Raw genomic sequence first — 24,611 nt, 5'->3', positions numbered from 1 at the left:
ATTCATAATATGACAATCCAATAATTTATAAGTTTGCTCAACAAAATGTTACATAAGGAAATTTCCTATAGAAAAAAGATGTTATACAACAAGGTATCTTCTGTCTCAAACACACACTTTTCTTCTTTATCCATTTTTCCCTTTATTTTCAACTGTTCTTTCAAGTAATTTCTCTCAGATATCTAAGCCATCCCTTCAACATTACATTACCATTTATTCCTACAGTCAAAGGCAGTACAAAGAACGAGTGACTCTTGTCTATATCCATGAGCAGTATGTCTAAACTACAGCGCCCATTTGGGTTAATAATGCACAAGGTCAAACAGAGGTTGACAGCCCATGATCAAAGCAAACTGGATATTCTTTCTGTCACTTATATAGAACACACAAGATGTGTTTATTTTCACCAGCCTCTGAATGACCTCCTTTAGGTGGCATGGAAAAGATCCCACATTTCTATAAAGCATTAATGAAAGGAGTTTTTTATTTGATACTCTCACTAAAAGCAAATTTTATTTTTTGGTACTTTTGATCTTTTTTATTTACTAAAAAAATCTTTTAAGTTAAAGGCCATACTGCCTAAATCAAATTGGTATAATGGATAAAACAAGGACAGGGCAACTGACAAATGCTCAAGTGCAAATAGTAAGCGCGCTGCAGCAACTTTCTTCTAAATCAGTAAGGGCAACACCACAAGATTTCAAAGTTCAAAAGGCAGTCAAAAAAATCATTCTTCTGTTTTTGCTACTTAAAACTCCTATTGTTTTATTAACCTCAATACTAATATTACAATCACTGTAAAATTTTAGGGAAGATCCCCAAACCAGCACTCCCCACAAAAAATTCAGTACATGGCTGTCCTGTTATGATTTTAAAATTGCTGGATCTTAATCAATGAGACTGTATTAGTTACATGAAAGATAGTAAATCCTTCAGTTATTTTTCTTTATTCCTATTAAAATAAGGCAGTCTTCTGCCTGGCGGCTCAAGAGAGATAAAATAAAGTGACGAGTAATTAAAAACAAACAACTATTAAATACCAAGAACACCCTGTCAGAGAAACAAAAGCAGATGATCAGAGATGATGACACTCAAGAATAAATGGCCAAGTGAAGCAATCATTATGGGTATGGGGTCCAGGTTAGAAAAAATAGGTCTCACCCTGCTGTTGTAAGTCTTTGAATTTGAGGATAAGGGATCAAGTACAACAGAAAGAGAAGAAAATCCTATCAGATTCTTCCTGAATTTAAATTTAACCTCACTTTCATCAAAAAAAAAAAAAAAAAATGCAAGCAAGAGAGGAAGCTGAAGAGATAGGATGGAACTAGAGGAAGAGAAGACAAACGTGTAACATGACCACATATAATAAAGTTTATGAACTATTCATCTTTGTTTTTCTTTCTTAGGAGACGGTGACAAGTGGGAAAGCATCTAAATAAAGCAAACTGCTTAACATGAGTAGGTAATCTATCACTAGAAGTTTTCAAATGTATAAATGTCACTTGAATCTGATATTTCTCAGTGTTAACTGTTATTGTGCCTTTTACAGAATTATATTTATTCTGGAAACAAATCAAATGTTAGTTTAAGTGTTATCTTAAAAAGAACTAGTAGTAATGATCAAAAGCCTTCAAAAGGCATTTAAAAATGCTTAAGCAAATATAACCACTCATAATATTCTTTTTAAATTTTCTTTCAATCAAGCAGACTAGTACATTAAAGGAACCTGTGCTTGTTACCACTAGCTTTGTAGTTAATGTTAAAATGACAAACTTCTTATGTGTCATTACTACTTCACTTAATCAAACATGTTACTTTGAACCACATTCACAACATAGTTTACATATATAACAAAACCCAATGACAAGTTATCTTTGTTTTTTTTTTTTTAATTTTATTTATTTATTTATTTATTTATTTATTTTAATTTTTTTTTTTTTCTTTTTTAAATTTTATTTTGTCGATATACATTTTGGCTGATTATTGCTCCCCATCACCAAAACCTCCCTTCCTTCTCCCCCGGAACAATGTCCTTTCAGTTTGCTTGTCCTATCAACTTCAAGTAATTGTGGTTGTTATATCTTCCCCCCCCCCCCCCTGGGGTGTGTGGGTGTGGGTGGGTGTGTGGGTGTGTGGGTGTGTGGGTGTGTGGGTGTGTGGGTGTGGGTGTGTGTATTTATATATTAATTTTTAGCTCCCACCAATAAGTGAGAACATGTGGTATTTCTCTTTCTGTGCCTGACTTGTTTCACTTAATTCTCTCAAGGTCCATCCATGTTGTTGCAAATGGCAGTATTTCATTCGTTTTTATAGCTGAGTAGTATTCCATTGTGTAGATGTACCACACTTTCCATATCCACTCATCTGATGATGGACATTTGGGCTGGTTCCAACTCTTGGCTATTGTAAAGAGTGCTGTGATGAACATTGGGGAACAGGTATACCTTGGACTTGATGATTTCCATTCCTCTGGGTATATTCCCAACAGTGGGATAGCTGGGTCGTATGGTAGATCTATCTGCAATCGTTTGAGGAACCTCCATACCATTTTCCATAGAGGCTGCACCATTTTGCAGTCCCACCAACAATGTATGAGAGTTCCTTTTTCTCCGCGACCTCGCCAGCATTTATCGTTCAGAGTCTTTTGGATTTTAGCCATCCTAACTACGGTGAGATGGTATCTCAGTGTGGTTTTGATTTGCATTTCCTGGATGCTGAGTGATGTTGAGCATTTTTTCATATGTCTGTTGGCCATTTGTATATCTTCCTTAGAGAAATGCCTACTTAGCTCTTTTGCCCATTTTTTAACTGGCTTGCTTGTTTTCTTCTTGTAAAGTTGTTTGAGTTCCTTATATATTCTGGATATTAATCCTTTGTCAGATGTATATTTTGCAAATATATTCTCCCACTCTGTTGGTTGTCTTTTAACTCTTTTAATTGTTCCTTTTGTTGTGCAGAAGCTTTTTAGCTTGATATAATCCCATTTGTTTATTTTTCCTTTGGTTGCCCGTGCTTTTGGGGTCGTATTCATGAAGTCTGTGTCCAGTCCTATTTCCTGAAGTGTTTCTCCTATGTTTTCTTTAAGAAGTTTTATTGTTTCAGGGTGTATATTTAAATCCTTAATACATTTTGGGTTGATTTTAGTATACGGTGAGAGGTATGGGTCTAGTTTCATTCTCCTGCATATGGATATCCAGTTATCCCAGCACCATTTGCTGAAGAGGCAGTCCCTTCTCCAGTGAATAGGCTTGGTGCCTTTGTCAAAGATCAGATGGCAGTAAGTGTGTGGGCTGATTTCTGGATTCTCTATTCTATTCCATTGATCAGTGTGTCTGTTTTTATGCCAGTACCATACTGTTTTGGTTATTATAGCTGTGTAGTATAGCTTAAAGTCAGGTAGTGTTATGCCTCCAGCTTTATTTTTTTTTGCTCAGCATTGCTTTGGCTATGCGTGGTCTTTTATTATTCCATATAAATGTCTGGATAGTTCTTTCCATTTCTGAGAAAAATGACTTTGGAATTTTGATGGGGATTGCATTGAATTTGTATATCACTTTGGGTAGTATGGACATTTTCACTATGTTGATTCTTCCAATCCAAGAGCATGGGATATCTTTCCATCTTCTTGTATCCTCTCTAATTTCTCTCAGCAGTGGTTTGTAGATCTCATTATAGAGATTTTTCACCTCCTTGGTTAACTCAATTCCTAAGTATTTTATTTTCTTGGTGGCTATTGTAAATGGGTAGGCTTTCTTGATTTCTCCTTCTGCATGTTCACTATTGGAGTAAAGAAATGCTACTGATTTTTGCGTGTTGATTTTGTATCCTGCTACTGTGCTGAAATCATTTATAAATTCCAAGAGTATTTTTGTAGAGGTTTTTAAGGCTGTTCGATATATAGGATCATGTCATCTGCAAACAGGGACAGTTTGACTTCATCTTTTCCAATCTGGATGCCCTTTATTTCCTTCTCTTCTCTGATTGCTCTGGCTAGTACTTCCAACACTATGTTGAATAGGAGTGGTGAGAGTGGGCATCCTTGTCTAGTTCCTGTTCTTAAAGGAAAAGCTTTCAGCATTTCACCATTCAGGATGATATTGGCAGTGGGTTTGTCATATATGGCTTTAATTATGTTGAGATACGTTCCCTCTATACCTAACTTATAGAGGTCTTTGTCATGAATGAGTGCTGAACTTTATCAAATGCTTTTTCAGCATCTATAGAGATGATGATACGGTCCCTGTGTTTGACTTTATTAATATGGTGTATCACATTTATTGATTTGTGTATGTTGTACCAACCTTGCATCCCTGGGATGAATCCCACTTGATCGTGGTGAATAATTTTAGGAATGTGTTGCTGTATTCTGTTTGCTAGTATTTTAGTGAGGATTTTTGCATCTATATTCATCAAGGATATTGGCCTGTAGTTTTCTTTTTTGGTTATATCTTTACCTGGTTTGGGTATCAGGATGATGTTTGCTTCATAGAATGAGTTTGGGAGATTTGCATCTGTTTCAATCTTTTTGAGTAGTTTGTAAAGAATCAGTGTCAATTCCTCTTTGAATGTTTGGTAAAATTCTGCTGTGAATCCATCTGGTCCTGAGCTTTTCTTTCTTGGGAGCCTTCTGATAACAGTTTCAATCTCCTTTATTGTTATTGGTCTGTTCAAATTTTCTACGTCTTCATGGTTCAGTTTTGGGAGCTTGTGTGTGTCCAGAAATTTATCTATTTCCTCCAGATTTTCAAATTTGTTGGCATATAGTTGTTTATAGTAGTCTCGAATGATTCCTTGTATTGCAGATGAATCAGTTGTAATATCGCCTTTTTCATTTCTAATTTTTGTTATTTGAATCTTCTCTCTTTTTTTTGTTAGCCATGCTAATGGTTTGTCAATTTTATTTATCTTTTCAAAAAACCAACTTTTTGATTCATTGATCTTTTGTATTGTTTTTTGGGTTTCAATTTCATTCAGTTCTGCTCTGATCTTAATGATTTCTTTCCGTCTGCTAACTTTAGGTTTGGATTGTTCTTGTTTTTCTAGTTCTTTAAGGTGAAGTGTTAGGTTGTTCACTTGCCATCTTGCCATTCTTCTGAAGTGAGCGCTTAATGCAATAAATTTCCCCCTTAATACTGCTTTTGCAGTATCCCACAGGTTTTGGTATGATGTATCATTTTTTTCATTAGTTTCCATAAACTTTTGATTTCCTGCTTGATTTCTTCTTGGACCCATATGTCATTAAGTAGAATGCTGTTTAATTTCCATGTGTTTGTATAGTTTCCAGAGGTTCGTTTGTTATTAATTTCTAGTTTTAATCCATTGTGGTCTGAGAAAATACATGGGATAATTCCAATTTTTTTTATTTGTGACCTAATATGTGATCTATCCTGGAGAATGATCCATGTGCTGATGAGAAGAATGAATATTCTGAAGTTGTTGGATGGAATGTTCTGTAGATATCTGCCAATTCCAATTGGTCTAGTGTATTGTTTAGATCTTGTGTTTCTCTACTGATTCCTTGACTAGATGATCTGTCTAATATTGACAGTGGGGTGTTCAGGTCCCCTGCTATTATGGTATTAGTGTCTATTTCCTTCTTTAGGTCTAATAGAGTTTGTTTTATAAATCTGGCTGCTCCAACATTGGGTGCGTACATATTTATGATTGTTATGTCTTCTTGATGAATCAGTCCTTTTATCATTAAGTAGTGTCCCTCATTGTCTCTTTTTATGGTTTTTAGTTTAAAGTCTATTTTGTCAGATATAAGAATAGCTACTCCAGCTCGTTTTTCTTTTCTGTTTGCATGGTAAATCTTTTTCCATCCTTTCACTCTTAGTCTATGTGAATCTTTATGGGTGAGGTGGGTCTCTTGTAGGCAATATATAGTTGGGTCCTCCTTTTTAATCCAGTCAGCCAGTATGTGTCTTTTGATTGGGGAATTTAAGCCTTTTACATTAAGAGTTGTTATTGAAAAGTGTTGATTTATTCCTAGCATTTTATTGGTTACTTGGTTGTCTTAGGTGTCTTTTGTTCCTTGCTTCCTGATTTACTGTTTGGTTTCTGTGTTTGTTGGTTCCTTAGGTTGTAGATAGCGTTTTTGTTTGTTTGTTTTCTCTTCATGAATGCCATTTTTATTATACTAGTGGGTATTGATTTTTCTTGGGTTTTTATGGCAGTGGTAGTTATTTTTCAGGAACCAAACCCAGTACTCCCTTGAGGATTTCTTGGAAGGGTGGTCGTGTGGTAGTGAACTCCTGCAGTTTTTGTTTGTCTGAGAAATATACTATTTGCCCTTCATTTCGGAAGGATAGCCTTGCAGGGTAGAGTATTCTTGGCTGGCAATCTTTGTCTTTTAGTATTTTGAAAATATCATCCCATTCCTTTCTAGCTTTTAGGGTTTGTGATGAAAAGTCTGATGTTAGCCTGATTGGGGCTCCCTTATAGGTGATTTGACGCTTCTCTCTTGCAGCTTTTAAGATTCTCTCTTTGTCTCTGAGTTTTGCCAATTTGACTATGACATGTCTTGGAGAAGGCCTTTTTGGGTTGAATACGTTTGGAGATCGTTGAGCTTCCTGGATCTGAAGATCTGTGATTTTTCCTATACCTGGGAAGTTTTCTGCCACTATTTTGTTGAATATGTTTTCAATGCAATCTCCGTTTTCCTCCCCTTCTGGAATACCCATGACTCAGACATTTGAGCGCTTAAGGTTGTCTGATATCTCTCTCAGATTTTCTTCAATGTCTTTGATTCTTTTTTCTTTTTCTTTGTCTGCTTGTGCTATTTCAAACAGCCCACTTTCAAGTTCATTGGTTCTTTCTTCAACTTTGACCAGCCTGCTGGTTAAACTCTCCGTTGTGCTTTTTATTTTGCTGAATAACTTCTTCAGTTCGGCAAGTTCTGCTACATTTTTTTTCATAACATTGATTTCCTTGTACATTTCCTCTTTCAGGTCCTGTATACTTTTCCTCATTTCATCATGATGTCTATCTGAGTTTTCTTGTATCTCATTCAGTTTCCTTAGAATTATCACTCAAAATTCCTTGTCAGTCATTTCAAGGGCTTCTTGTTCTATAGGATCTAGAGTTTGAGATTTATTAACTTTTGGTGGTGTACTTTCTTGATTTTTTGTATTTCTGATATCTTTTTTTTGATGTTTACTCATTGTGGCAGGGGGTTTCACAGTCCACTGGTTTGAGACTATTGACTAACTAAGATGTTGCTGTGGTTGCCAATTTGGTATGGCTACCTCCGTGACTGCTCAGTTGGCCTCTAGTGCCTTGTGTGTGTGGTTGCCTCGGGTCTTGGGCCTCTCCGGGGAGCCACCTCTCTGGTCAGCTTGGACTCTGCTGGGCTGCTGGATCACGGGGTGGTACCGCAGGGTGTGTGGTCTCTGCTGAGCTTCCACTTCCCGTGCAGGACTTCTCCCTGTTCCATGCGCTCTGGCCAGGCTGCTGGATCACGCAGTGGAGGCCCCACAGGGTATGTGGTTTCTGTCAAGTCTCCGCCTCCCTAGCCGGACGTCTCCCCGCTCTGTGTGCACTGGGCTGGGCTGGGATGTGTCTTCTGCAACCCTCGTCTATCAGCTGGGCCTTCAAGACCCTGCTCAGCACCGCCTCGCCCAGGAAGTCTACCAGGTTTCTGCTAGGCTCAGACGACCAGTCACTCTGGGTGCCTTTGTAGCACTGTGTAGATCTTTCTCGGGACTTATCACCTTCTTCCTGGTATCGCGGTTATTTGTGTACTTGTCTTATCTCCCACACCAGAGCGTGAGCTCCTCGGGGGAGGAGCCCGCAGCACACAGTTCACCTTTGAATTCCCCCAGCGCGGACCGACTCCGGTGCCCACCCGCAGTCGGCTCTCCGGCAGGTTCAAGAGAACTCGGGAACTCTCCATCCACATTTTTCCTAACCAGAAATCGGTTAGGCGTTTTTCCAAACTGGTGGCCGCTGAGATGGTATCTGCCTCCCAGTAACAGGACGTTTACCAGGGGCCGGAGCCCAGGGTGCGGTGGAGTGACAGTCAGTCCAGCCCGTACTTCCTTGCCCTCCTGAAGCTGGCCGGGGACGCCCCACGCCACCAGCCCCGCCAGAGAACTGCGAAGGGAGTGGGAGGGGAGGCCGGCCTGCAGGCCCCGGGAAGCCCCGCGCCAGGGCAAACAAGTGGGAAGGCTCAGTGAGGAGTCGAGCCGGGCGAGGAAGACAGGCTTGGCCGAGCCGGGCCGGAGCTGCCACCACCTGAGAAAATGGAGGCAGCCCTGGGCCGGTGAGTGGCCCAGTGGGGCAGGCAGAAGTCCGGCGGGCATCCGCCCCCTGAGCAGGGCCCGGCTGGGGGTCACTCACGGGGCTGTGCCGGGCCAGGCGGCTCCCTCTCTGCCTCTGCGTTGTCGCAGTCCCTGTCCTAGGCTGCCGCTGCCTCGGGCTGCTCACTCGATCCCGCGGCGCAGCTCAGGCTCTCCCAGGAATCTTCTTTTATGCCTGCCTGAAACCTCGAATCCTGAATAGGGCAGCTGGCCGCCTTCAGCACGGCCCCGGCCTCTGGGGTCCTGGCAGCATCAACAGCGGCCCGGCGCCGTGTTCCCTGTTTAGAGACTTGCTTTTGCAGCTAAGAAACAGTTCTTTTCCTGCTCCATACTTCTAAGCTGTTGCCTGTAAATGAGGCAGCCTCTCCTGCCAAGGGCAAAGTGGCGGTCAGCCCCCACGACCAGCCACCAGCAGCAGTCCTCCCTTAAGAGACGGCAAGAGGAAGGTCCACAAGTTTCCCGGCTGCCTAAGGCCCAGTGGCCGCCTTTTCCACCTCAGCTACTCCGCGCCAACCGCCACAGCCACCGCCATCGTAGGATCCAGTCCGCAATGGTATTTATGAAACCAAAACACTGGGATAAACTCACTCTTATCAATAATAAAATGAATAAATAAATTATAATAAATTCATTCAACAAAATACTATAAATGGCCAAAATTATTTTACACCCATCCACACGGATAAATTTAAAAGTATAACACTGAGGAAAAGAAGTAAATCTCAGAAGAACACAAACAATGTATAAGTCCAATAAGTAAAATCCAATATAGGGCTAAACAACACATTGTTTAGAGATACACTTAATAGATAATAATTTACTAATAAAAGGGAATGACTCACAAAAGTCAAGACAAAGATTACTTTTTGGTGGGTATAACTGAAAGAAGGACACGTGGTGGTTTCTATGATTTTGACAATGTTTTATTTCTCAAGCTGGGTGGTGGATCTATAGGTACTAAATGTATTATTATTATTCAAACAGTACATGTTTTATAAACTCTTATGTATGTATGAAGTATTTTATAATAAATCCAATATGGGAGGTGGATGAGTATGAGAGTAAAGTTAAGAAGTGGAGAATTTTAAGAAGTCTAGCTGCGAAGGCACGAAAAAAAATAAAGAGAATAGGTAACAGGGATACAAGGGGCTGATGAGACCTGGGTGAGTTTAAATACCAATAAAAAGATACCAATGCAGTTGGAGAGGTTGAATATATGGAAAAAGAAAAGAATTTATAAAATGAGGTTTCTAAGAAGATGGATAGGGAAAAGATTCACAGCACATGTGGAGAATAAAAAAGAATACTTCTCCCACTTTAACTTAAGGGAACAAAACAAGAAGCAAGGTCTTATATGCCCATATCCCCCAACAAATTGTTAATTCCCTTGAAGGCCAAGCATTGTAGCACCTAGAACAGTGCTAATGGGCAAGGAAGAGAAAGGAGGTAAGGACCACATCAGACAATTTTACATAGCATGCACTGGATTCTCTGAGAAGAGCACAGAGGTAATACTCAACAAATATTCAAATCAGCTATTAGCTAAATTCACAAAGACTCAAATCATCTATTTGAGAAGTCCCCATTAAAGTTTCATTCTTTATCAGATAAATTAAAAACAATAAAATCTTAAAAGTCCAACTCCTACTTATTTACATTAACACTACATATCTTTTAAAAGCTAGTTTACTGATATTCTTACTTTGAATATAAAAAATAGGAAAAGAAATCAACTTTCACTTACTTAATTGAGTTTCTAAAGTGGTCTTCAGCTGGGTTTTTTACAGTGCAACTGTTCAGGAGCCATAAATCTGCATCTGATGCATTTTCTATTAAAAACAATGAATACAAAGAAAAGTAAGCATATTTACTCATTCCAAAATATCCAGTGTTTACTCAGATGGCACTGGGATTGCTGGGGAAGACAGAAAAGCAGTAGATAAAGTCAACTAAACAGGCAACTATAATATGGTAGGCAATTGCTATAATATGGAAATATTTGTGATCAATAAATATAAAAATGTGAAATCTGTGCTATATCTTTTGTTACAATGTAATGAGAATAAGCATTTTCTTCCTTATTAAATAGTACTCCCAAGCATTGAAAATCACTTTCAAAAATTAAAGTGAAACTGGCCTAACCTTACCTCTGAATATAAAATTACTTTTCCCTTTTGAATTATGTGTTAATATTTTCCAAACACAGACACTGGCATATACTGAATATTACTCAGCTTGAGAAATTATTAGAAATATTTTAATATGCCCTAAAAATTAATGATGTACCTCAAAGTAAGCCTTTCATTCTTATCACCGATTTGTTTAAATATTGTTACAAACTATAATAAACTCCCTGGCAATGCAACTAATAATCTAAACCCATCATATTTATTAAAATGAATTTATAAATACCTAAAGTCCTTGATGCTATTCCACCTGCCTTTTAGATACATTAGTTACCTAAAAGGACCTCATATATTAAAATAGGATTACCATTATGAATGGAAAACCAAAATTGAAAATTGCAGCACCTTCAACAGTATTTCAATAAGAACAGAAACCAAAGTCAAATGACATGAAGAACTAAGGGGATATATAGATGTCTGTGGGTACATTCTGCATCTGAGAAGAAAGATTCAAGAAAGAGCATTAGGTTAGAGAGATGATAAGTACTTCAGAGTTTCTGGAAAAACTTTTGGCAAAAACTTTTTTTTCTAAAAATTTTGTTATAAAAGATGGTAAAATTTTTTATAAAGAGGCAGGATCAAAAAATTCTTGAGGGCCGAGCCCATGGCGCACTTGGTAGAGTGCTGCGCTGGGAGCGCGGCGACGCTCCCGCCGCGGGTTCGGATCCTATATAGGACTGACCGGTGCACTCACTGGCTGAGTGCCGGTCATGAAAAAACGACAAAAAAAAAAAAAAAAAAAATTCTTGAGACAATAAAAGGCAAGGGAAGCTCCCTATTGCTATGTATCAGCAGAATACTATGATCCCTCCCAATCTGTCTCATTCCTTCCATTCATCTCCCTTACCCCTACCCCACAGTCCATTTTCCCACTCTGCCTGAGTGGCCTTTTATAAAACATAAGTCTGATTATGTCACTTTCCTGCTCAAACTCAGAAAAGATTCACCTAGCTCCTCTTAGTTCCCTCCAAATTACTCCCCCCAATTCCACCTGAAAGATATTCCTCTAATACCAATTTGATCCTAGCACTCTTTCAATCTTCCAGTGATTTCCAGTTGGTATGAAAAGCCTATCCAGATCAAGCCACCTACCTCCCCTACTTCGATACTCATTTCTCCCTGCATTCACCTGTCCCTCCAGCCATGTCAGCTCCTACTCACCCTTTGGTTTCAGTTTGAAGCTTGTTAGATGCCTCTTTCCTACACTCCCATAGCAGACTGTGCATAGAATATCCTTGCACTTTACAATTCTGTATTAAAATCATTCATTTTTCACCCCTTGTTTATTACTATTTAAGCTCCTCTCTCAATGTCCAAATCCTAACACAGCGATGGCCACAGAGTAGAAACTCAAATAGCCATGGAACGCTAAACAGTGTGCAAGCAGGCACAGGATGAGAGAAAGATTACAGAGGGATGTGTGGGACCACATTCATATGGCAGCTACACCAACCTCCTAAAGCTCTGAAGGCCTACTAACCTTCTGAGATAGGCTTCAAGTCACTGATTTATTTAACGAAATTTAGGACTGAAACTTTCACTATTCACAGCTATATCCCCAGCATTTATTACAGTAGAATACAAGGTAGGTATATTAAATGTTTACTGACTGAATGATGAATTTGAAAAGGCAAAGCTATACTATGAGCAATGTATTATATATACAGATAAGAAAAGTCAAGGATGCCTGTAAGCTAATGATTAAAAATAAATAGCAATTGTGGATTTCTATAAAAAGAAATACTGCCTGGAAGCAGGCAAGATACAGAGCATGCCCAGGGTCCTAGGCAGCGGCCAAGGGCAGCCCCCTCCACCCAAAAGCAGGCAAGAAAAAGAGCATGCCCAGGTTCCTAGGCAGGAGCTGAGGGCAGCATTCCCCGCCTGGAAGCAGGCAAGGAGCACACCAAAAATACCATGTCCACACGGGTGGCCCACCACAGCCAGTGTCACAGCCATGACTGCTGCAAAAGTGGCTCAACACCACAGCAGTATCCACAGCCACCCTGCAGGCAGCCTGCCAGACACTCAACTGCATTAACACAATGAGAGTCACCAGTGGAAACCAGAAAAAAAAAGAGGACATCTCTCTCCTCAAAGCCCACTCAAGAGTAATAGAAGGAACAATTGTTCTACCAGATAAGCAGACATCAATGTAGAGATATTAGAAATACAAAAATCCCCGAAAATATGACACCATCAAAAGAACACAGTAACTCTCAAACACCAAACCCTACAGAGCAGGAAACCCTTGAAATGACTAAAAAGGAATTCCAAGCAACAATCTTAAGGAAACTCACTGAGATACATGAAGACTCAGACAACATAATGAGAAAAAAAATCCAGGATATGAAGGAGGCCATTTACAAAGAGATTAATACCATAAAAATGAATGTAGCAGAACTCATGGAACTGAAAGATTCACTCAATGAAGTAAAAAAACACAACCAAGAGCTTAAGCAGCAGGCTAGAACAAGGAGAAGAAAGAACTTTTGATCTTGAAGACAGTCTTTTTGAAATAATCCAGGTGGACCAAAAAAAAAAAAAGGAAAAAAAATTTAAAAATGATGAAAATCAAAGAGAGCTAGCAGACAACCTTAAGCAAACAAACATTCAAATCATAGGTGTTCCAGGATGGAAGGAGAAAGGAAAAGGCATGGAAAACCTATTCAACAAAATAATAATGGAAAACTTCCCAGGTATAGAGAGAGACATGGACATTCAGATCCAGGAAGCTCAAGGATCCCCAAACAGATTCATTAAAAAAAATCCTCTCCAAGACACATTAGAGTCAAACTGGCAAAGCTCAAAGACTGAGAGAGAATCTTTAAAAGCAGCAAAAGTGTCAAGTCACCTATAAGGGAGCCTCTACCACACTAACAGCAGACTTCTCAACAAAAACTTTACACGCCAGAAAAAAATGGGTGACATATTCCAAAAACTGCCAGCCAAGAATATTATACCCAGCAAGGATACCCTTCAGAAATGAGAAATAGTATATTTTCCAGACAAACAAAACCTGCAACAATTCACCTCCACACAACCAGCCCTGCAAGAAATCCTCAAGAGAGTTCTGCATCAGGAATCTGAAAAATGATAATCACTCATCTTACTAGCTATAGTTCTGTTCAAACACTCTACTTTTTCATAACTCAGTCTTGGTAGGTGGTGTGTTTCTAGGAATTTATTCATTTCATCTAGATGATCTAATTTGTTGACCCACAATTATTCATAGTATTCTCTTATAATCCTTTTGATTTCTGTAAGTTTGGTTGTAATGACCCTGCTTTCATTTCTGATTTTAGTTATTTGAGTCTTCTTTCTTTTTTCTTAGTCCATCTAGGTAAAGGTTTGTCAATTTTGTGGGTATCATCAAAGTACCAGCTTTTGGTTTCATTGATTTTCTTTTTTTTTTCTATTTCTTTTATCTATGCTCTAATTTTTATTATTCCTTTGCTAGGTCTGAGCTTAGTTTGCTCTTCATTTTCTAGTTTCTTAAGGTGCAAAAGTTATTGCTAATTTGAGATCTTTCTTTTTTGTTGAAGTATGCATTTATACAAAATAAATTTCCCTTTTAGCAATAAAAATAAAAATAAATTTAAGAAAAAATACTAACAACAGAACCACTGTGCCAGATGCTGGCTTTGTATCTTGTCACACTCTTCTACTTAATCACCTTAATGTCATTAGATAACTCTTACCATAGGCCCGCTCAAGGAGAACTCCAGCAATATGTAAGGCAACTTATTTTACTTCGCCTGGAATTTTGCAAACATTGGCTTTCAAAATAAACTGAATACTACCCTTGATGATCCAGTAATTGTAATCAACAGGACTCATGTGAATACAAAAATGCCTACAATATTATACAACCTTTTAGCAAACCACCTCCCAAAAGATAATGTCCCTTTTCCAATAAACATGGGAGTCTTGAAGAGGAAATCTGATTTCAGAAAATAAAAATAAATTTAAAAAGACAAAAAAAGCAGGAAAACAAGCGAGGTAATTTCAGGTCAATGAGATGAAGACAATAAAAGAGGGTAATGCACAGAAAATAACTGGGGGGTTACTGGGTCAAAATAAGCCTCCCTTTGATGTTGAAATCTGAGTTGCGACTTAAACTACGGAAAGAATTTGCCATGCAAAGATCAGAAAAGCAAGCATCCTGAGAAGATACCACAAATGCAAAGGCTAAGAAACAGGACCAAACCTGTCATGTTCTAGTAACAGACAGAAGACCAGTGTGAGAGGACACAGGGAGAGCCTGGAGAGAAACATCAAAGAGATAGGCAAGAACTAGAGTATGCTGGCAGGTTAAAAATTTTGGATTTTATTCTTAGTGTAACAGGCATTACCAATAATTTCAAACATGAGCTAATTTCTATTTCAGAAAGCCCAGTCTGGTAGTGCTGTGGACAAGACTGTAAGATGGGGCAAAACTAAAGGCAGTGGGAAAAGAAGTAAAGGCAAGAAAGCCAACTAGAAGTTGATGCATTAGTCTGAGAGTAAATGAAAGACCATGGTAATATGAACTGGCAATGGCAAGACTGAGCAGTGAACTGGGGGCAGATTTTGGAGATAGAGTTCAGAGAACTCACTGATAGATATGAGATAAGCAAGAAGGAATGAAGTGGGATTCCTAAGCACATAGAAAGGATTTTGGCCTAAGCTTCAGCGGTTTGTGGTGCCATTTATTGAGACTGGGAAACTTTGGAAAGAGACAGATTCAGGAAATAGTTTTGTTTTGGCCATGTTATGTTTGAGATCCCTATTAAATATACAGCTGGCAATATGATCATCCATTTGCATATACAAAACAGAAACTTAGGGGAGTCTTTCAGGCTGAAGACATAAATTAGAGAATCAACATCCTATGGAAAATATTTGAAGTTATATGAATGGATAAGCTCACCTAAGGAGAAAAAGGAAAGAGAGTAAGAGAGGTAGAAGACAGAGCACTGGATCATGAAAAGGTCTGGTAGAGAAGTTAAGATGAGAAAAGGACATTGAAAAGAAGTAGCCAGTAAGATAGAAGGAAAAAAAAATGGGGAGCATGGTATCATAGAAGTCCACAGAAGAAAGTATTTTCAAAAAGAGGAAATAATTAATTACGTTAAATGCTAAGAGTTCAAGAAAGATGTCTGTTTAAGTGTGAATACTGTTAATAAAATAAGATCATACTCCCTATTTTTTAATTTTATTTTCTCAATTCACAATATCTGCTTGCTTGTGCCAACCCACAAACATAGCCAGCAGAGGCCTTTTTTTTCACCATGTATCACAGAAAACAAACTCACTACAAAAGAAATGTGAGAAGGAAAACTGTGTATGGCTATTTGACAATAACGAATGCTGATTTAACTGGTTTACCCTCTTATGAACACATTTCCGGAATTCTAAGATGCCGTCATCTATAAGATACACTATCAACTTTGTAACAGTTCTTCCAGAAGGATGGGACATTACATTCATGTTCTTAAATCATCTAAAATTATATCTAAGTCATCTAAAATTGATAACAATTTTAAGACACGTCCCAATTTTGAACATGATTTGGGGCAATGAGGGTGGAAAGCATATGAAAAGGAATAAATAAGCCAGTTTGGCCATGTCTACCTTGGAGTGGCAGCATCTAGAACAAGCAAGAAATAACAGAAGACCTGCCTTCCAGAACCTCATACCCAAAATAAAATAAATGTACAAACACAGTACCACTTTCTGGGGTAAATATCTACTAAGAGAAGGTTAACAACTGGTCTTGTCTTACTCAGGGCACTCATGCCAAGTTCTCCAGTGCCTTATAGAAGGAGAAGTAATATTAGAGAAGAGCACTTAGGGAAAGAAGGACTAGGTGGGTGGGCAAGAATGGATGAAGGAAGGGAAAAGCAGTCAGAAGACACCACGCTTGGAGGCACAGACTTGGAGAAAACCCAAGATAGAATTCTACCTACTTTGAGATTGGCCTACAACAGTGATAACCCCTGGTATGCCCCTGAAAGTCATCTGTACATAAGTCGAATGTTGCCAATGCCAGAGCTGACATATCAGTTCTGGTTTGGAAGGCTGCAAAGTTCAGGCTAGCCAGATGGAATATAGACTTCAAGGTTTGATTATTTACCATCTTTCCCTAATAGAAATAGTGCCGCAATGAATAGCGACATGCATATATCATTTTGTATTTTTCCCAGATTACCTTTGGAATTAAGTCCAAAAAGGTGGGATTGTTGGGTCAAAGGATAAATCCATATTAAATCCCATTACATACTGTCAAATTCCCCTCCATGAGGCGTGTGCCACTTTGCACCTGCATGAGCTAAGCATGTGAGTGCCATTTACCCAAGGCCTTGCCCACAGAGTTTGCTCTCAAGCCTTTGGACTTTTGTCAATCTGGTGAGAAACAGGATCCCAGTGAGGGTTTATTGTGCATTTCTCTTATTACGAGTAAGCTGAGCACCTTTACATGTTAAGGACCATTTGGAGTTTTATTTGTTTTGCGTCTGTTCCCACCTTTTGCCCCTTTTTCTATCAGGCTAATTTTCATCTCAAGTTTTAATTTACTTATACATACACACCAGAGAGAATATTAATTCTTTGTCTATGATAGAAGTCACTATATTTTTTCCCAATTTGTCATTTTACTTTTTTTAAAAGTGTCTTCAGTTTTTTATCTCTAGAGTATCAAATTTATCAAACTTTTCTCTTATTGCTTCTGGATTTTGAGTCATAAATAAGAACATTTCCTTTACTCCCAGATTACTAAGGAATTCACCCATGTACTTCTAATATGCATGTGGTTTTGTATTTAGATCTCTGATATATGAGGAATTTATCCTGATATACACTAATCTCAATTTCTTAAATACAAAATGAAATAAGATCTTATATTCTCATATCAAATTGGAAAATATTAAAAAGTGTTATGCTACCTGTATCAAGCAAAGGAATGGGGGAACTGGCAACCTCTTACGCTGCTTGATGGCAGGCTACACTGATGAAACTCTCTGGAAGGCAAGATGGGATTAGCTACCAGACATTTAAATGTGCATCAGAATCCCTCCTGTACATGCTTGTAGGATATGTGAACCACACACCTGCATATATACATGCGCATATATGCATACACACACATATACAAATTAAGAATTCCCATTGATTATTCACAAGGCAAAAAACACAGAAAGCCTATATATCCATTGTAAGGAGATCGGTTAAATAAATTACAGAACTGCAGCTGAAATATGCAGCTGTTTAAAATGCAACATAAATATCTTAAGTGTTAATTTGCAATAACCTCTGTTACAACATCAGGTGAAACAAAGCAAGCTGTAGAAGAGGAAGTCTGTTTTAAAAAGTGAGAAAAACAACAAAGGAAATTCTGTACTAAGCAAAAAACTTTCTAGGAGACTATACAAGGTACTTCAAAAAGTTCATGGAAAGATTTGTATTATCTTTTAATTCTATTTTTCCATGAACTTTTTTCACATACCCTTGTATGTGAAACTGTTGAGTGTTTGTCCCTCAGAATTAAGACAAAGGCTTGGTTGTCCTCTAATATCACACTCATGTGCAAATTTTATATTCTTTCTCTATTCTTTCTTTTAAACTTGCATGGACATTACTTTTATAATTTTTTTTTAAGTTTAATCCTGAGAAGGGAGACATGAATATTTAATTTATATATATCTGTACTGTTTGAACTTTTAAAATCATATATTGCTTTTTTTCTTCTTTCAAAAAACTAATCAAGTCTTATACAATCAATAGCTTCCTTTCATTTTAGGGTGAGAACATAAACTATTTTCCTGCTGTGATGCATCATGAAAACAGTGACCTGATACAACGCTTTCTAAGGAACTTTTCCCCTCCCGGCTAAAAGCTTTTCTAGTCACTGAACCAAGAAAATGATGGTCACCAACAACCACCCACTTTCAGTGTGAGAAGAGAGAAACAAACTATTATTTGTTTTAATTGAAACACATTTACTTTCCTATTTCCTTATATACCCAAGGAATTATTTTTATATCTAAAGTACCAAAAATCTGATTAGTAATAATGATAATATCTAACATTACTGAGTAAATATTATGCATCTAGCAATGAGCCAAGCATGTTACATTCATTTCTTCATGTAATCTTCCCAATTTGAGGTAGGTTTATTTTTATTCCAAGTTTACAGAGGAGAAATTTAAGGTTTAGTAAGGAAAAGCAACTTGCTTAAAATCACACAGCAAGGGGGTGGGCCGGGATTAGAAATCCAGGCAAACTGACTCCAGAGACTGTGAACTTAAGGAAATTAGAATGCCTTGTTAGTGGCTCCTTGCTTCTTGATCAAAAAAAAAAAAAAAAAAAAAAAAAAAAAAGCAGACAATACTTAAAAGTAAAATCAACAAGTATTACATGGCCTTGAGGTTTCCTCATGGTATTTCTAAGAAGACCAATAATCAGGCTTCAAAAGCAGCTGCTTTCCTATTTCTAAAATATCCAAGATCTTGAACATGTCAGCTCCTGTCATTCTGTGGGCAGTGGGACACATGGAAGTAAAGGGAGAATTGATAATAAATGCAGGATTATTACCCCAAAGCACAGGCAGAATCTCACGACCACAAATCTTCCCTTCCCCCTGCAGGCTTCTGCATAATAGTGACATTATAGAAAAGTTCACATCAACACTACTCAGAAGAACAAAACATTTATCTTACTCAACTGTTCCATTTTTAAGTCAACCAGAGGAGCAACATAAAACAATAAAAGGAGTCTATTCATAGATGTAGGCTGATACAAATAAAAGTTCACTAAGAACAAAACAAAGAGGGAAAAAAGTTTGATTGTTTTGGACCCCAAAGCATTTTTTGAGAGTTTCTTTACTATAGGACTGTGGAAGACAAGTCAAGTCCAAACAGTTTAAATGTCCATTACACTTAATCATACCCAGAGAGTTTATTTACATGATACAAAATCATTCAATTCCTACTAAAAACTTGGAGTATGCTTTAACAAGAAAATATAAAAGCACCTTTACGGTGCACCTTGAAAAATAACTTCTTAAAACCAATACAAGACAAGAATTCTGGCCAATGAATTGATTTTTTCCCTCTACTTTTCACTTATTGTTCTTTATATGGAATATATAATGCATAGCATAGGGTAACCATATTTTCAAAATCTGTTTTCTAAAAGCAATGAAAGTGAACCATGAAAAAGTATTCTCCCTTTAGCTAGCTAAAGTTGGAGCAGTGGGAGGATGAAGAGAAGAAGGGGGAAGAAGAGGAGGAAGGAGTAGGGGAGAAGAAAAGAGGGAAAGGGAGAAGAGAAATGAAAGAGAGACAGACGGACAAAGAGTACCTCCAGCTCCCAGTCGGAAATACTCTGTATAAGCACTGGCCCTCAGCTGCATCATGCTGGTGATTATATGGTGAGTCTCTGAGTAAGGAAGAACATAGCAGCTCCTAGGGGGAAGCATTTATTCTTGGACATTACTCGCCTGATGAGTTTGTTCTTTTAAAATAGTCCCACTGAGTACTTCAAAGAAATAAGATGAGGAAACCAAGGGTCAGCTTGAACTCTGTTTACTATACGAAAGAGAGAACACTTTTTTTCTTTTCAATGAAAAATAATAGCTGGCAAAGCTCTACCAATAACTACTAAAAATTAATTATATAGCTAAGTAGGCCTGTTTATAATCAAAATCGGAGTGCAACACAGACCTTTTACTTACTATATAGAAAAAAACATTGCTACTATTCCCCTATCCTCATTCCAAATCAAATTGCTCTATTAATTATGACACCTATTATATATATGACTTCAGAAGTTACTGCATCTAAAAAATCCCTAACAGGATATCTATTTCTATACATTAAATAGGTTTTATAAAAAAGCCTGATATAAACACCAAATGAACTTTACAGGGCACTTTATGATACAGCCACAACCAATCTGTCCAAAGCCACTGTTCGCCATGCCCATCTTGCAAGCTATATTCCTGCTTTAGAGCTTTTAGGCCCTCATGCCTTCTACATAAAACTCAGAAAATAAGAAGACCAAAACCTAATAGAAAAAAAATAGACTAAAAATATAAATTGATATTTCACAAAAAAGGATACACATATGGCCCTTGAACATACAAAAAGATGTTCAACTTCATAACAAAATAAATGAAAATTAAGACTGTAAAGTAAAAAAAAAAAGTATGATTTTTCTCTTATGAGAATGTCATAAATCCAAAAGTTTGATTAACATCCTGTACTGATGTTAACTGTGAGGAAACAGGTACTCTTGTGCACTGCTGGTGAGAAGAGAAACTCGGTCACCACCTATGGAGGCAATTTGACAATATCTACCAAATTGGCAAATGCAGATTGGCAAATTGGAATTGGCAGTTCCACTTTTAAGAATTTAACCTACTACAAACATACTTGCACATGTGCATGGTTATTTACTGCAGCACTATTTGTAATAGTAACAGGTGACTAGTTAAAGATATCTTAGTACAGAAAGGAGACTCCTATAAAGCTGTTCACAAAAGAAAAAAACTAATAACCTGTTAGTATAGAAAGATCTCCAGGACATGTTGTTCAGAGAAAAGAATAAGACACTAAAAATATATACAGTATGCTACCGCTAGAGATGAAAAGAGGGAAATCTACAATACATAATCACATTGCTTGTAATTATATAAAATAATTCTTGGATGTATACCGGAAACTAAAATCAGTGACTATTTGCTAGGACTGCAGAAAAGGTTAACGGGAAGAGGAAGACGTTTCCTTGTATAACTTATATTTTTATTTTGCACCTATCCAAAAAATTAAATATTTTTAAAGTAAAAAATAAATTATAAAAACTGTATCTTGTCTTTATGTCTTCTTGCTATCTCCTCATTTCTTTAGTCTTCCCCATCAAACATCTCAGAAGAACTGTTTCTATTTACCAGCTATACTCTTTCACCTCCCATTCACTCTTCTACCACTTCATTTTGGCAAAGACCTCCAACTACTCACCATTTCCCTGAAACTGCTTTCATCAAGGTAACTAATACCAAATGCCATAGACATTTGGCAAAATACACACTGCAGTTAAACAATCTTTTATGGTGTCAACAGCATCACTCTCCTATTTTTCCTCTTAACTCCTTGGCCTCTCTACTTTATCTCCCTCTCCTACCCTACTCCCCAAGAACTGGAGTTTCTTAGGACCTAGATTTGGGCTCCCTGTTCTTCTATTCACTAGATGATTCTATTCTTTACTCCCATGGTTTTAAATTCTATCCTTAGGCTGAGATGATAACCAAATTTATATCTGAGCTCACTGTCCAGTAACATCTAATAACATCTCCACTGGAATGCATTACAGAAATAATTAAGCTTAACACAAATCAATTCCAAAATTGAACTCTCAAATTTTTACTCCTGTATTCGTCAGCTTCTAGTTAGAAAAACAGAAACCACTCTAGGCACTGAAACAGAGAAAATTAATGTAGAAATATGGTTACATAAGCAATGGAAGAGCCAAGAGCCCAAGTGGTAAAGCAACCCCAAGGAGAGCAACAGCAGTGATGGGGCTCAGAAAACACTACCCCAAAATATGGCACACCTTGGCATACTAAGCATTTTAAGCTGAAGGAATTTAAGAAAGAAAATGGCAAAAACAGGAAGGTCTTTGGCCTTCCCTCTCCCTTCTCCCCTGAAGCAAGTCATAAAACCTAGGAAGGATTTTCTGGCTTTCCCCTGAAGCAGCTCGTAAGACCCTCATGTGAGACATGCCCTCCCTATACCCAGAAGAAAGGAACACCCTTATCTCTGAGGTCGAAGGAACATGCAAGAATCTGAACAAACAGGCCTCGCTAAGTTTCCCCCAGTTGATTACCAGTAGATCATACTCTTTTACCCCATATTTTCCCACAGCTCTCCACTCCTCATCAAACCTACTATAAAAAAATACTAAAGTTTAACTAAGAAATTAGGTCTTCATTTCCTTATAAAGGCTCCTGTGTCAGGTAAAACTTAAATAAATTTGTGTTTTTCTCCTGTTAACCTATCTTTGTCAGGTTGATTTTCAAACCCAGCCAGAGATCCTAAGAGGATCAAGGAAAACTTTTCCTCCCCTTTCCCAGCAGGAAATCACTACCAGCCTAAGAGCTAGAGAGACACACTAGAAGAAGTCGCATTACATGAGCCCAGAAGCTGGGATCATTTGGCGGGGGCTAGGATGATGGCAGAAGCTGCCTATTGGGATCTGGGACTACAAAGGGAGGAGCCGTCTGATAGGAGCTGAAGCCACGGGAATGAAACTGCCAGTTCCTAGGACACTACCCTGAGCAATTACAAAAGGAGAAAAATACCCTTCTCCCCACTCTTACCCTCCTGTCTTCCAACAGTGCCTCCTATTGCCCAAATCTACTCACAAAAGCCAAAACGTAAGTATGCCTGTGAAATGCAGTTCTGCGCAATACAGAATAAGACAGAGACGGTAAGAAAATCGAATCTGAAGAGGGAGGGGGGAGGGAGGTTTCGGTAATGGGCCACAATAATCAACCACACTGTATATTGATAAAATAAAATAAAATAAAATTTAAAATTAAAAAAAAAAAGAAAATTGAATCTGAGGCTGAATAGGCAAATGACTATGCCTCACCTCTTCCAGTCTTCTCCATCTCCATAAATGGCACATCTACCCAATGGCCACACCAGAAATGTAGGAATCATCTTTAATCATTCCTTTCCCCTCACCATCTCCTACAGCAAAGCCATCAACTCCCAATGTACTTTACCTCAAAAATAATATGAAACACATCTGCTATTTATCACCACTGCCATCACCCTTGTGTAAACCATCATGCCTCACCTAGACCATTGCAACAATCTCCTGTCTTGCTATGGTTGCCATTAAGGTAACTCAGAAAACTGTCAACGAACCTAAGGAAAGCAAGAGTTGTAATGAACATGGATAATCTATACATGTGCATAACTGAAAACTGGGAAAATAAAAGACATACTACTGGCAGCTAGTTAAATGTATATTTCAATGACAGAGGAAATAAATCATTATTGAGATTTACCACACACACACATAAACAGTTGTTTTAAAAAATACAATTGTATCCTTAAATTTGTGTATTCCACAGAAAATTTCCTTCCTCATTCAAATGTTCTAAAAGTGATATACTGAAAGGAGTTCTATTTAGCCAAGGAGCAAATCTTAATGACCAAGAGAAACCCACTCACTAGAAAACTGCCAAAACATCTGGTTTCCATTCAGATTATATATAACCCTCAGTTGCTCAAGACAAATCAATAACTCAAGTTATTTGCTCAGAATGGTACATTTCTAGGATCAGCACCAATTCTAGAGTACACCCCTTGAGGATATATTTAGATTTTCTGCAGAATATTATTTATAATATAAGAGCCACTTCTGGATTTTGACCTAGCAAACTTACTGGGTCAAAACAATCATCAGTGTTAGTAATTAAAAAGAAAATACCCATAGAAAACTGCTAAGACAGTAAAAAATCTAGATCAAAAACAAAGATTTGGACTAGCCTTAAAAGACTATTTGGAAAGAAGAACTATCAGAAAACCTTACTCATTTGTCAGCAGCTGGGGACTTCTTGAGGAGAAAAGTGAGTCTTTAACTGACACTGCTGCACATAGGTAGGGAGAATTAGCTTAATAAAGTTATTTATCAAGATTTTTTAACTGGAATTTGACCTAAGAATGCATTAATGTTACCACCTTTCTAACTTAATGCTAATATCCCCTAACTCCAAATCTACCTTTCAGATTTAAATTTTCTTTCTTTTAGGTGACTCAACATGTATTTTGATTATTTGCTTCAGTACATTTTTTAATTGCAAAGTCAAATATAATGTATTGTAGTTCCAATCTTGCTTTACAAAACTAGCGAATAAAAGAACTATTACAATTCAATGGTAAAAAAGACAATCCAATTGTAAAATGGCCAAGAGATCTGAATAGACATTTTGTCCAAAGACATACATAGAGCCAATGAGCATATGAAATGACGCTCAACATCACAGCCATCTGGAAAATGCAAATAAAAACCACAATGAGATACCACTTCACATCTACTAGGATGGCTACACTTTAAAAAAAAAATGATTACTGTT

At 37.7% G+C, this 24,611-nt stretch overlaps 1 protein-coding gene across 4 annotated transcripts in view; it reads right to left on the bottom strand.

The window, feature by feature from the left end:
- CDKAL1 (CDK5 regulatory subunit associated protein 1 like 1) overlaps positions 1 to 24,611 on the bottom strand; it is a 636,490-nt gene that overhangs the window by 523,785 nt on the left and 88,094 nt on the right. For all 4 annotated transcript variants that reach the window (XM_063097088.1, XM_063097092.1, XM_063097090.1 and 1 more), the window contains exon 5: positions 10,045 to 10,129. In XM_063097088.1, the coding sequence (XP_062953158.1) occupies positions 10,045 to 10,129 (85 nt within the window). The remainder of the gene's footprint in view (positions 1 to 10,044; positions 10,130 to 24,611) is intronic.

This window comes from Cynocephalus volans, chromosome 5, assembly GCF_027409185.1.
Source record: "Cynocephalus volans isolate mCynVol1 chromosome 5, mCynVol1.pri, whole genome shotgun sequence".
NCBI lineage: Eukaryota > Metazoa > Chordata > Mammalia > Dermoptera > Cynocephalidae > Cynocephalus > Cynocephalus volans.
Note: the sequence above shows the minus strand (reverse complement) of the source record. Positions and strands in the feature narration are given on the sequence as shown.